Source organism: Oxyura jamaicensis, chromosome 3 (genome assembly GCF_011077185.1).
Source record: "Oxyura jamaicensis isolate SHBP4307 breed ruddy duck chromosome 3, BPBGC_Ojam_1.0, whole genome shotgun sequence".
Taxonomy (NCBI): Eukaryota; Metazoa; Chordata; class Aves; order Anseriformes; family Anatidae; genus Oxyura; species Oxyura jamaicensis.
The window spans coordinates 17,056,081-17,069,758 of NC_048895.1; the positions used below are offsets into that span (position 1 = coordinate 17,056,081).

Consider the following 13,678-nt stretch of genomic DNA (forward strand, 5'->3'; position numbering starts at 1 on the left):
AATATTTAGCCTGCATTGCTTGGAAGAGCACTTGTGGGCCAATATACATCTCACACACTACACAACCTGCCGCTTGCCTGCTGAGCCAGAATGAAACCTGCGTGTCCCTGCACCACACCAGAGGTTAGTGCTGCATTTTTGACAGATGCACAGACCTCCTTAGTTCTTCCTCAGAATTTTCCTTCCACATTTTGCTGTTCCCTTTTCTTCCTGCATCTTGCCTGGACACCAGCTGGTGGCAGGACCAGCATAGACACAGCCCTGGTGCCTCTCCCTCTGCCAAGCAGCCTCTAGTTGGTTGTCAGGAGCAGTCAGCAGAAAACCAGGCTGGAAAAGCAGTGCAGACAGCTCACCTGGATTTGTCAGAGAGCAATTCCTCATTCTGAAGCCTGAGAAAACTGAACTTCTTCGCAAATGGACACAAGGCTCTTTTGCTGTTGGCATGGACAAAGTTGACATTTTTCCACCTCTATCTGTTTTCAAAAACAGTTGAATACTTTTACCTGAAACTTGCATTTACACAAACAAGTTAGTTGTAGGCCAAGACCAGACAAATAAAGCAACCAGTGAAACTACTAATGCCTGCTGAAATTAGGAAGCTCCCCACCACACACACACAAATAGATGCTAAGTGGGTGAGCCTGTTAAAACAGCTGGCAGCAACATACTCTGTTAAAATCAGAAACACACTGTGGACAAGAGGAATTACAAAGAGTTCAGATGCAACTACAGCACAAAGCCACTCCATCACAGCAGGTTTTGAAGAAATACTGAACATTATATAAAAAAAAAGATAGTGATTTGGCAAGCTTATATTTTTTTTTTTCCAAAAGGGAGGCAAGTTTTAGTAACTTTTGCTGCAAAATGATGAACTAAGTATTCCAGGCTGTTCTTGTAAACCTATAGAAGTCTATTCCTTACCTACATCTCCAGATGTTTGAATAACATTATTTGTTTATATCAAGACAACACTCCATATCATTTTATTTGTAGAATACAAAGTTAAAAACAGATATAAAATCAACAGAACATAAAAACTCGTTACAAAACCAAACTAAAATGGTAAAACAGTGCATCTTGCTCAATAGTTTAATTGCAATACGATCTTCAATAAGAAGTCTACTCAATTAAACCTGAATATTTTAGTATTCATTATAGTTTCTATAGTGTATTAAAGACCCCTAAGTCACTTTAACAAACATTCTAACTAACAAGCACAAAGAATTCCTATGGGGAGCACACAGTAGTTTCCATTGCACGAGTGCATACGGACAATACTATATGCAGAAGAGCCAGACCATTTAACAAGCACCAACAGATTTGCGCTGCGGTTAAACTGAACACAAGCAATTTCAAGTTATCGCTGAAGTTACAAGCTGCATTAACACAAAGGCACATCTTGTTTTAACGTAAATTCACATTTCCAGAAGGTGAAAGTTGCGTGCCCAGGCAGCTTCAAGTCATCACAGCACAATCAGCCAAACAACTCTAAGTGCACGTATCTGAACTTTCAATAGAAAGATCTGGTTTCTATTTCTTTAATCCAGTTTTAATAAGGGAGAAATTAAATTAGAAACAGGAGGTCTCTCCCTCCCATATTTACAGACTGCAAGCTATATTGCTTTCTCATCAGAGATCCAAGTTTTCCTGTCAGACTTTGTTAAGCTTGGTAACTATCAGTACCCTCACAGTCTGGTCAAAGGCACCACAAACACACAGCCCCTTTTTGTCAGGGCTCCAGTCTAGGCTAGAGATTGGCTGCGTTGACAGGGTCACGTTCTGCAAGAGGCTGACAGAACCTGCCACCCCCATCTCGGCTCCTTCAGAATCCTTCTTGGAGCGCTGAGCAGGGTACTCGCTGGCAATAAGGAAAGTAAAACACACACTTAACATTTACCAATACAAACACATCATTATCATTTTGTTTGCAAAAGACCATGCAAAAGGGGCTGATCTCAAGATAAGGCAAAGAAACATCTTCCAAATAATGAGCCATCATATCCAGCTATATCCATGCTACATACTTAGCAAGTATTTCATGACAAAAAAATGAGGTAGGAAGTTCTGAATCCCAGCATGTCTCTCCTAAAGCCCTTTATTTTTTAACAGTTTGGCTTTTGCCACCGGCAAGAAAATTTCATTTCAGAGCTGTCCATCTGAAACCTGCTGCACCTACTTCACTACCTTTTAAATTATTTTGCTGTATAATAAGACATTAAGACAAGAATCATTACAAGTCCAGGCTTTCAATATTTTTCTCAGATGCAACTGCTACCATTTGAGAACTTAAGAATTCTACTTTCTTCCATTTATTACCATGTTAACTGAGGTTATAATTAGATCTTGAATATGTTATGAAAAGTAACAAGGGCAGAATTCACCTGTGCTGCTGTAAATCTCATTCTCTTAGGAATCAGTTCAGGATTCCAGACTGAGTACTGACACCAAAATCACCATTTCTGCTGTACTTGTAAGCAATAGTTTTAACTTAATATTCTGAGCTTGGAAGCAGGACCCCGCTCATCATTTTCAGGAAGGTTCTTTCTTAAAACAAGAAGATTGTTTTGGTTTCTTATTTGCCCTGTTGTAGGCTGGAAAGTGATCACTTACTATTTCCAGAGATGAAGGCTCCCAGCTCCTCCGCTCGTCATAAATATATCTCTGTTCTGCGGTAGATGCCGAACCTGCCATATGGTGGATTTGTGGGCCTAGTAAGAAAAAAGCATTGTATAGAAGTCATTTACAGATGAGCTTCACAAGGACACAGACTCCTAAACTGGAGTCACTTGTACGAGAAGACCCCATCCTTCTCACGGTGGACACTGGAACGTCCATTCTGAGGCCCCCTACCCTCCTCCTGCCAGTCCCCACACAAAAAAGGCCAAGTCAGGTCCCCAACGCGCCCCATTCCTCTGCAGAGATAAGGTGGCAGCGGCCCTACCAAGGCCACCAGTGATATTTCAGCTTCTTGGGCCATCTGAGCAAAGCGAAACAGAGGTGAAGTGACTGCCAGTCCTCTGGAACCATTCTAGAACTACTTGATTCCCAGGCTCTTAAGTGACATCGTCACCACAAGGGGAATTTCAACATCTGACATCTCTTAAAATCATTCCTGCAAATGAATGTACTACAAACACTGTTGTAAACACAACACACACACCTATGATTCACTTGTATATCTCAGCCAAGGCTCAGAAAATCACACAGCAACAGAAACCACTTGAAAAAAAGCCTCAACGCTCATACTCTGACCTTATGTGTATCTGCCTACAAGTGTCCAAAAAGTAAACCTTAGATGCAATTAATGAAAGATAAGAAATTCCACTTTCATATTTTGCTTATTACAAACTCTAATTCAGTAAATACTTCTGTGTTATCTAATCAAAGTACTTCCAACATCTGATCTGCTTTGCCTTAGTGGTGTGGAAAATAGGAATTTAAAGATATTAAGTTGAAACTCAGATTTTTCTAATTTAGGCAGTCCTGGAGAACTTAAACACACACAAAAAAAAATAATTGTTTTTCTAATTGTCATCAGATTCTGTTCACCAAAAATAATCATATTGCTTTATAAAGAGCTTGCAATCTTTTTTCTATGACCACTTTCATTGATTAGTTTAAGTTCTCCACATTCAAGAGCCTCCAGGCCCCTAAGTTTCCCCTACGTATTCCTTTTGCTCACCCTCAGTATAGCAAGCCAAAAACGTTTGGTTCTGAAGAAAAATAATGATTTGTGGCTCATACGAGGTCTTGTGAGAGCAGGATAAAACAGCATTTGCAGAGAGCTCACTTCATTTTTCGGATATATTTAAGATTTGAATCTGCACGCTCATTCCAATTTGATGTAGTCCTCCAATATACAAGACTTCTGGACTAGGGCCACAGCTGAGTGCACAAACTTGAAACTGCAACAGGACCCAAAGACAAGAGAAGCCCCAAAATCCAGGTATAAGAGGAAGCCTTGGTGAGCACTGGCAGGACAGACAGGAGCCCTTTTGCTGCTTGCACCTGGCCCACACCAGCCATGCCACTGCACAGCTTGTTCCCAGGAACCTGGGCATCTCTCACCTATCAGACAGTAATTTTAAGCCTGCAGTGCTTCCAACTACTTTAGCAGCATATATTGCAAAAGTTTGTCTCTTTAGAAGTTATCTGTCTGCACATACCTTCTCTGAAACAGAAGCAAAGCCTTTAGTTGGGTGCTGAGTCCTCATATCAAAAACGTGAAATTTTCCCTCGAGTGATGTAGCCACTAGCTTGTTCATATTTACATCTTTTCTATCAAACTCCACACTGCAAACCTGAAAATGCATAGAAATAAATGCATTCAGCCTTCAAGTTAGCCACTGCTAAAGTACTATTTTGTGTGATTTGTAAATCTCTGGTTATCTTTACGACATCACCACCAACTTGGGACTTAACGAGATCACCCAAAACACGAATACACTGAAGCTGGAATGAAACCCTATTTTTATGGTACCTTACCCCATTCTTAATGTTGGTCTCCCATCGTAGTGACATGGTTTTTAAGTCAAACAATTTAATGTCCCCATTGTCATATCCAGCACAAACAACACGCTCCTCTTGATTGTAAGCATTACCTGGACACAGAGACAGAATTGGTTAGAATACAGAAACCCTCCTCAGGCTATACATTTCAGATCTCTTAAGTCTGCAGTTTCAACTTAGATTTACGCCAGAAAAACAGTGCTATTGGGACAGTAAGACTGAACAAGCAGGACAGCTTTCTAACCTGAAAGGTACAGAAAACACAGCATCAAAACCGGCAGTCTGTTTCTTTAAACAGCGTGAACAAAGTCTTACTCCCCTGCCAAGCACTGCCTGAATTGCACAGACTGCTTCACCTGCCATAAACCACACTCCCCGGGCAGGACAATGGCACCGTGGCACAGCGCAGTTCACCTGTTCGCTAAACGGCCCCTCACGCGTGAAGTGTTGCAGGGACAAGACTCTTCTGAGGACACGGGTATTGAGGGAGGCCCTGGGTGTTACAATAGCCCTCAGATGCACACACACAGAAGCCTGCCTCCAAAACCTGACTCCCAGCAGACAGGCTCAAGGAGGTACCTGGGAGAAGGAAGCCTGCATGGACAGCGCATAGCTCGGGATGGACCTGGCCTTGGCTCAACTACCAGGAACTCAAAAGCAAGCAGAAGAAAGTTTGAGGCAGCTTTTCTCTCCATTAGTCAAAGCAGAAGACAAAGGTCTCAATAGCAAGGAGCATTACAGCTGGACTTTCTTGCCAAGAAATGTCATCTCCCTACTATCAATTTTGTTATTATAATCCATGCACTTAACAGCAGTTTGTAAAACTTACTGCCCGAGTCTGGAGGCAGAAATGGAGCTAATCCAGAAATAGCAGCCTGTGTACTATACAAACAGCTTGTTCTCTTCAAAGGAAAAATGCTGAGCCCAGGCAAAGGATCTCTGCTGTCTTTAATTAGCTCCTAGCTTTCAGGATTTTCTCTTAAATTAATGTCTTAATGCTTGACACTTGGAATTATGCTACACCAGCAATCGGCTCTCTGTGCAGTGCAACAGTTACACTGCGTTAGGACAAGGCAGCTTGTCCGCTTTTACATTCCTAGACACACTAATTTTAAATTCCTACACCTAGGACTGTAAAAGTACCTAGGGATAAAGCATGCACAGCATACCTGTGAAGCGGTTGACCAAAGACTGTAAGAAAATTAAGCCAAATCTAAATATCACATTCATCTTTTGAAAAACACATTAAAAACAGGTAATGTTGAAAAACAAAACCTGCTACTGACTCATCCATACAAATAACTATTCCATAACATCTTGAAATAGTTTGGTAATTGTCAAAGTACGGTCACATTAGAGGGGGGAACAGTAATTATCTGGTACCTTACCAAATGCTACTGTCCAGCAGTCTCTCTTGCTCTCTCCCTGAACAGGCTCCATGTTAGCCACAGGAGTGTCTTTCTGCCTTGGGTCCCACACCTTCACGGTCCCTGTAAAGGAGGATGAGATTCTGTATTAAGGACACACTGCCACACTGCAGTCATTTTCCCGGGAAAGGCCTTTGCTCTTCAGCCTGGTCATTCAAAACACAGGAGCATCTCTTTAAATTCCACAAAGCCAGACTGGTTTAGTGAACAGCAAAGCAAAGCAAAACAACAGAAACAAAGGAAAAGTACGCTAAGGATTTATGTTCGTTCTCTAGCTGATGTTTTGTCTTTATTCTGCTTGGTGTTCCTTCTGTCCCACACTCAGTGACAAGAGTATCTCTTGCTTCTCTATAGCTTCCAAAAGAATTACAGATCGCTTGTCCCAAGCAAGATTCAAAAGACAGACTTCATACAAGAACCAGTTGCAACAGGTTTGTAACTAGTTCAGATGGCACTGTCCCCTGCCATCACAGCTTGCAGGCTGCTTTCTTGGAATAATTGAAAAGACTTGTAGAGGTCACGAACTCACCATCTCGACTGCCAGTCACAATTTCTGGTGCACCTTCCCCAATTCCTAAGCCACCTACACCATCTATACTGTTTATGATTTCCTTATGACCTTTCACAGAGTACACTGGTATTTCAGGAGCTTCTAAATTCCTAGGCAAGAAAGAAAAGAACAGACAATATGGCATTTACCTTGACAGTCAGGATCTGTATAAAAATTGAGAGGAAACATGAGCACAAAGTACGTGAGCTCTAATTAATTCTGGGAACAAAAAACAGGTGTCAACATTATGAACCATGAGTTTATTATTCCTTTGGTGGCTTCTTTAGATGGGTCTGAAAGTTTCTGCTCAGCTCTGGATTTCTCCATTTGTAAAAACAGTTGTGGATTCACCACAGCAACCCTTGGGAATGGATTTTTATGCTGGGCTCAAAGCAAATCACGCTACAGATCAAAATGCTCCCATTGGCTTTACTTCCAGTAAGCATTTAAGGCAACCTCTCACCTATCCCCACCTAGCTCTGACAACTGGCCTTCCAAAGAAATTGGCATCCACCTCTGGGTTTCACCGGTCTTTCCTGCTGATTCTCACCCATGGAGAATCCCTCATAACGTTGTATTTTTAATCTCCTTTCAAGGAGGGACTAATCCACGCCTTTCTTGGTATTCCACCTGTCCTGGTTTCAGTTGGGACAGTTATTTTTCCTCCTAGTAGCTGGTAGGGTGCTATGTTTTGGATTAGGATGAGAAGAGTGCCAATAACATGCCGAAGTTTTAATTGCTGCAGAGCAGTGCTTACACTAAGCCAAGGACTTTTCAGCTTCTCGCTCTGTCCTGCCAGCGGGCAGGCTGGGGGTGCAGCAAGAGCTGGGAGGGGACAGACCCAGGACAGCTGACCCAAACTGGCCAAAGGGGTATTCCATACCATCTGACGGCATGCTAAACAATATCTAGGGGTGGCTAGCCGGGGTGGGGGGCTGGCTGCTCGGGGTTGGGCTGGGCATCGGTCAGCAGGTGGTGAGCAATTGCATTGTGCATCACTTGTTTGTACATATTATTATTATTATTTTCTATCTTAATAAACTGTCTTTACCTCAACTCACAGGCTTCACTTCCCCGTTTCTCTACCCCATCCCAGAGAGGAAGGGGGGAGGGTGAGCGAACGGCTGTGTGGTGTTTAGCTGCCAGTCGGGTTAAACCACAACGCCACCAAAACAGAACCAATAGTTAGCTCTTTGGCAAATCAAATACAGTAATAATTTTTTAAGAAGCACTTTTTGGACCCTATCGCTTAATTGATGATAAAAATCATCAATCACGATGACGACCTATAAAAATTATTACACAAACCACTGAGGGACCACGAAAAACCATCAAGACCATAAAATGTATGCAACACAGGCATAATATTAAGGCTGAACGTAGCCTCTTACAGCCGCGCACCCACACAGACGGCTCTTTTACAAGAAAAGGGCCTCGCTGAGGTGCTTGCGAACGCAGGAGGGGCAGCACCACTGTGGAAACCCCGTGTTTTGCGGCGACAACGGCCAGGCCGCCGTGCAGCCAGGTGCCGGACGAGGCTCGCTTACCACACGTTGAGGCTCCCCCCGAAGTCCCCGGTCGCCAGGTATCTCTGCTGCAGCGAGGCGGCGCCGAAGGTCCCGCATTTTATGGGCTTGGCCTTCTCGATCTTGCGAGGAAAGGACACGCCGGGCTCAGCGGGGGCGCGGAGCCGCTCGGGGGGCTCCCCTCGGGGCCACCAGCCCTGCACGGAGCGCGCCCAGAGGGGGAGAAACAGGCTGCGGGACCCCCCCGTCCCCCCTCAGCGCTGAGACGCGGCCGTCGCCGCCCCTCCCGCCCCTTCCCGCCGCTCACCTCGCAGAGCAGCGCCAGGCGCCCGGCGCGCAGCTCGTACAGCTGCACCACGCCGGTGCCGCGCGCGGCGCTGCCCAGGCAGAGGAGGCGCGCGCTGCGCGGCACCCACTTGCAGTCGAACAGCGTGTAGCTCAGCGCCTGCTGCACGTGCGCCACCACCTGCGGCCGCTCCGGCCCCGCTGACGCCGCCGCCATAGCGCCCGGCGGGAAGGGGCGGGCCGGGCGCGGCGGAAGCGGCCCCCTCGCAGCCCCTTTCCGGCGGCCGGCCGCGTGCGGGCGGTGCGGCGGTTGGGGCGCTGAGCGTGGCTAACGGCGGTCGCCATGGAGACCGAGGCGGCGGCGGGAGGGGACGGCTTCACCTCAGCCGGCGGGCGGCGGCGGCGGCGGCGGCGGGAGGCGGAGAAGGGGGAGGATGAGGAGATGGCGGAGCCGCGGCCCCGCAAGAGGCCCGCTTTTCCGCCCCTGGCCGCCGAGGCCCTGGGGGTGAGCGGGGACGCGGGGCGGGCTCGGCCCCGGGCTGGCTGAGGCGCCCGGCGCGGCGTCCTGACGGCTCTGTCGCGACAGGTCGGCGGCGGGGAGGTGCGGAAGGTGGCCGTGCCGGCCAACAGGTACACGCCGCTGAAGGAGAACTGGATGAAGATTTTCACGCCCGTCGTGGAGCACCTGCAGCTGCAGATCCGGTTTAACCTGAAGACGAGGAACGTGGAGATCAAGGTGAGGGGGCGCGGGGGGGTCCTGAGCTGCTCCCGTGCGGAGCCCGGCGGTGGGCCCCGACATCCCGGCGTGTTCGGCGGCTTCGCCTGGCTGGAAAACCCGCACCGGGGGTCCAAATAAGCTTGTTTAGAAGCAAGGAGTTTGTACAAGTAAAATCTAAAAGCATTAAGGCTGTTCTAGAGGTGGCCTGTGTAAGCTGGTGGTTTTTTGGGAGAACTTTTATAGGAGAACTTTTATACTTGAAAATTAAGGGAGAGTCACGGTCTCTGCACTGAAGGTGATCTGTAATGTGTGTGTTTCCCAGACATTGAAGCTGAATAAGTGCTCATGTGGCACTTAGGAGTCAGCTGACTTCTGAGGGGGCCACCAAGACTTTCAGTATCTCTGGCTTCTTACGGAAAATACAGGAGTGTAGGTTAATAGTGTTTTTTTGGTGAGTTATCCTGCCTTACTTTTTCCACTGCCTCAGTGACTATGCTTTTCTCACTTTTCCCTGCTGGGATCTGTAAATGTGGATGCATACGCCATTTTTTCCTTTGGGAGCAGAGGAAGGCCATGGCCGAGTGACAGCAGATGTTGCTGCCTCTGCTAGGGTGAAAAAAAGTCTAAAACTTAAAAACTCAAATATTTGATGCTTTGCTAGCTTGGTTTGTTCACGTTTCAAATATCTCGTTAATCTTTGTCCATGTTCTGTAATCTGCTAAAACATCTCAAGGCTCCTGTCCTCAGAATAACTACTCCTCCAGTTGTCTCCCACCATCATCCATTTATTCTCTCTGCTGTTCTGTGGTCTGTTTGTTTGTTTACACAGCATAGAAGGGGTGTTATCTCAGTGTGTCTTTTTTATGGTTAGCTTTCATATCTTAAGAATTTTCAAGTCCCGATCCTACTTGCATGGTCTTAATTTGCAAACTTAACTTTGTGTCTTGCAGACTTGTCAGGAGACAAAGGATCTCAGTGCTCTAACGAAAGCAGCTGATTTTGTGAAAGCATTTATACTTGGCTTCCAAGTAGAGGTGAGTCCCCAGCAGCTGGTTTGGGAGGTTGGACGAACTTGCTTGAAATCTTTGGCCTCTCCAGAAATTGTATTAAGAAATGAAAATCTTCAGGGTGGTTTTCTATAAATAAGTTTGTTTGAAATTATGACTGAAGTGGAAGACTAATTTCTGAAGCTAATTCAGAATAAAAAGGTAGTCTTCAAACAAAACACAATTAAAATTGTGAAATGGAGGAAATACCTAGTAGTATATGAGTGTTCATTTTGCTTTAGCTCAAGCCAATAGCCATTAGTGTTCAAAACTCAAACTTTACTTGGAAAAAACAAAAACCTTTTGTAGTACAGAACAGTCACATTGTTGTCACAGGCTTGTACTGACTCTGGTAGTAAAGATGGGTCTGGGTAAATGTGGTAGGGTCTAAACGTTTGCAGGGTTCTCTATGCAGAAATAAATTTGCAATGCTATTGAAAAGAAGCTGATGTAGCTTTAGCCAACTATTGTTTGAGACATCAAATAGGAGAAATATTCATGTGATCTGTTGAGAAAGAAAACATAAGCTTGCCCCATGTTACGGTGCTGTAACACTCATGCTGATAATAAATCTCTTAATATTCTAGGATGCTCTTGCTCTCATCAGATTAGATGATCTTTTTCTAGAGTCATTTGAAGTTACAGATGGTAAGTAGCTTCTGCTCATGTTCCTGTAGTTGTGTGTATCATCTGCAAGTTCTTGCTGTCTCTTTCCCTGCTCCATTTGTGTAATTTATCCTTGCAGATCAGGAAAATCTTCAGGTCAATACATGAAATTGTCTAGGTTTCAAGCCTCCAGGAGGCTTGAAAGGGTTGTCATTTTTTTAATGATATCCCAAGAAAAATGCTACAAATCTTAATCCTCAGAAGTATAGCACTTTGTTAGATTGTCCACTGATGTGACTCTTCTCATTACAGGATTTTTTTAACATAAAGGTCACATGGAATGTTTTGGGGAATATATATATTTTTTATTTTAAAAACTGGAATGGGCTCTGTTGCTCTGAGTATCATGACGGAGAGGTAGGAAGTACGCAAAGTGTTTGTTTTGCACGTTACTGGGACTCTGTGGAGCTGGCTTCAAGGAGAACAGCATCTAAACTTGCTCTGTGTCACTTCTACTCATGTTAATCATGTGCTCTTGCTTGTTTTTTTCTTCAACCTTAATCGCCCTATAACAAAGGGAATACCTTCCTTGGTGGATTTCTCTGACAGAGACCTCATGGTCACTTATCACCAGATGTGATTTTTCCCTTCTAGTCACACAGGTGAACATGCATAATATTTCACCTATAGTAAAATTGTCTTAGCATTACTTCAAGTGAGTTATTTCAATAACTTGAACAAGGGAAGCATTACAGAGGGGTAAGTACTACTGCTGTTTTACCGTGTTTTGTTCTCATTTTAGTCAAACCTCTGAAAGGAGATCATCTGTCGAGAGCAATAGGGAGAATAGCAGGGAAAGGTGGAAAAACAAAATTCACGATAGAAAATGTAACAAGGACACGAATAGTTCTTGCTGACTCGTAAGTATTGATTTCCTTTTAGACAGTATAATCCCTTAACTATCTTGTCTCCTAGGAACCACCATGGTTCAAGTTACCATAAACTTTGGTAGAGCATCAGTAAGACATGTTTTAAGTGCCATTTTTGATGAATGCTAATGGAGTATTTGACCTTTTGTTATGGGAACAATGATACCCGCTCATCTAGCATTGCTTCCACATTGTTGAAGAATTCCTTCCTCTGAATAATCAAAGTTGAACCCACCAACCCTGCAGCACTTCTTTCTAAAGCTGCTATGGCTTTAAGCTTGCAAATCATAAACATCTATTTCTAAAAAGATAGAGAGGACAGGTTCTATGCTGTACTTTTTAAAATTACAGCTGTGGAAAGTTTTTTTTTAATTACAGCTGTGGAAAAAGGAAGTAGTATGCTGATCCAGAATGCTATGCTCACTTCTGAACTCCTGCTTGAGCTATGTGCTATTAACTGTGCAATTATGGAGAATCTTCCCCCCCATTGCTCTATTTTTTTTTAACATTACTCTATTTTTTTTTTAACAGGAAAATTCATATTTTAGGATCTTTTCAGAACATCAAAATGGCACGAACAGCAATTTGCAATCTAATTTTAGGTAAGTTCTGTTTCTTAACCTTCTCCGTTAAAGGAAAACAGATTCTGCAGTTTCAGACTGCTTTCTGGGGGGCTCCAGTTGTGCCCTAGTGTGTCCACACCTGCTTTTGGGGCATGGAGCTTGCTGAGAGTTGTCTGCTGCACTTAAGAGAAGGGTCAGGGGAAGACACAGGCAGGAGCTCATTCCGTTTTCTTCCCCTTCCTTTAGCGCAGGGCTTGGTTTCTGGCTCTGCACAGTGCAGAAGATTTTTAGCTTCTTGCTACCGCTGCTACATTCCCCGAAGGGCTCAGCGTCAGGGAGCAGTACTGTTTTGAACGCACTGTCTAGGAGCATTTAACAGCCATAAAGTGCAGTAAAGTGCTTGGTGCTGCTCTGCAGAGCTGGTGCCAGCAGGACTGATGCAGAGTTTACAGTAACCAACGAAGTAGCTAACCATGAGCATCCATCTTACCCTTGGGCCAGTTCTCCCCACTAACAGGGACAAGCATGCCAGCAGGGGAGCTGTTTCTGTAACATGTGTTACCATGTTTGCTGACTCAGCTTGTGCTCTCTTTTGCAGGAAGTCCTCCATCAAAGGTTTATGGCAATATCAGGGCTGTGGCCAGCAGAGCAGCTGAACGGTTCTGAGGTGCAGTGTGGCTGCTTTACCAAGGACTGGGGCTGGGAAGCGTGCTCACCATATGCATAAGCTGTGCATCCATAGGGGCTGCAGAAGTGCTCAGGCCTCTGCCTTGGAAGCCCAGAAGAGAAATGGGATTGTTTGTGCAGTCTGACTTCCTTCAGGCACACCCTCTGATTTGAACACAGTCTTGGTGTTGAATAGCCATTAAAAGTTGTTCTAAAACAGTTGTGTATCTAAAGTGGTAGACTGAAGTGTGAGTGCCTGACTTTATCCTCAAACCAGAACATGGCTGACTTTGTTCACTTAAGTATTAAGAGATTGTTCACAGTACATCAGAAAGCCTTTAAGCTTTGAGCCAGAACTCATCAGGATAGTTGAGCATTCACAACCACACATCATGGATCAGCATCCTCCCAGGGAAAGGAAGTCAGATAATGCAAAGTTTAACAACAGGCTGCTGGAAGACTGCTACTGCTGCAACACTGTCACAGAAAGAAACAGTATAAAGACAAAGAGGTAAAGGGTCTATTTGCACTTGGTTCTAGAATCTGCACCTACCAGGATTCTCGTTCTGTTCTCACAAATGATGTGCGAAGGCAGCCTAGTGAGGCTGAGAACCTTCCAGCACAGATGCTGGGCAGTACCCAGGACTGGAGCACCACCAGCTGTCAGTGCCAGACGTCCTGCCTATTAAAATGCTGCATGCAACAGAACAGGGAGCTGCAGTAACCATACTGAGTTCATTTATTAAACAAGGGCCTTTTTCTCCTGCCTTCCACCAGCTGAACTTGCTACAGATCTTGCAAAATAACTCAGCTTAGGTCTGTGAATCAAAACAGAAAGTGAAATGTCATTATC

General features: G+C 44.8%; 2 protein-coding genes across 2 annotated transcripts; one reads left to right on the forward strand and one right to left on the reverse strand.

The window, feature by feature from the left end:
* Positions 1–947: 947 nt before the first annotated feature.
* On the reverse strand, positions 948–8,525 carry WDR92 (WD repeat domain 92). The gene is made up of 8 exons (XM_035320320.1): positions 8,320–8,525; positions 8,034–8,134; positions 6,466–6,596; positions 5,898–5,999; positions 4,486–4,601; positions 4,167–4,301; positions 2,611–2,708; positions 948–1,858 (listed from the first exon to the last, which is right to left on the reverse strand). Exons 1-8 carry the CDS (start codon positions 8,512–8,514, stop codon positions 1,651–1,653), a joined length of 1,086 nt encoding a protein of 361 aa, XP_035176211.1. The 5' UTR covers positions 8,515–8,525; the 3' UTR covers positions 948–1,650.
* Positions 8,478–13,058, forward strand: PNO1 (partner of NOB1 homolog). Its single transcript, XM_035320322.1, has 7 exons — positions 8,478–8,802; positions 8,884–9,033; positions 9,966–10,049; positions 10,649–10,709; positions 11,470–11,587; positions 12,128–12,198; positions 12,758–13,058. The coding sequence occupies exons 1-7, from the start codon at positions 8,641–8,643 to the stop codon at positions 12,823–12,825; spliced, it is 714 nt and encodes a 237-aa protein (XP_035176213.1). The 5' UTR covers positions 8,478–8,640; the 3' UTR covers positions 12,826–13,058.
* Positions 13,059–13,678: the final 620 nt, after the last annotated feature.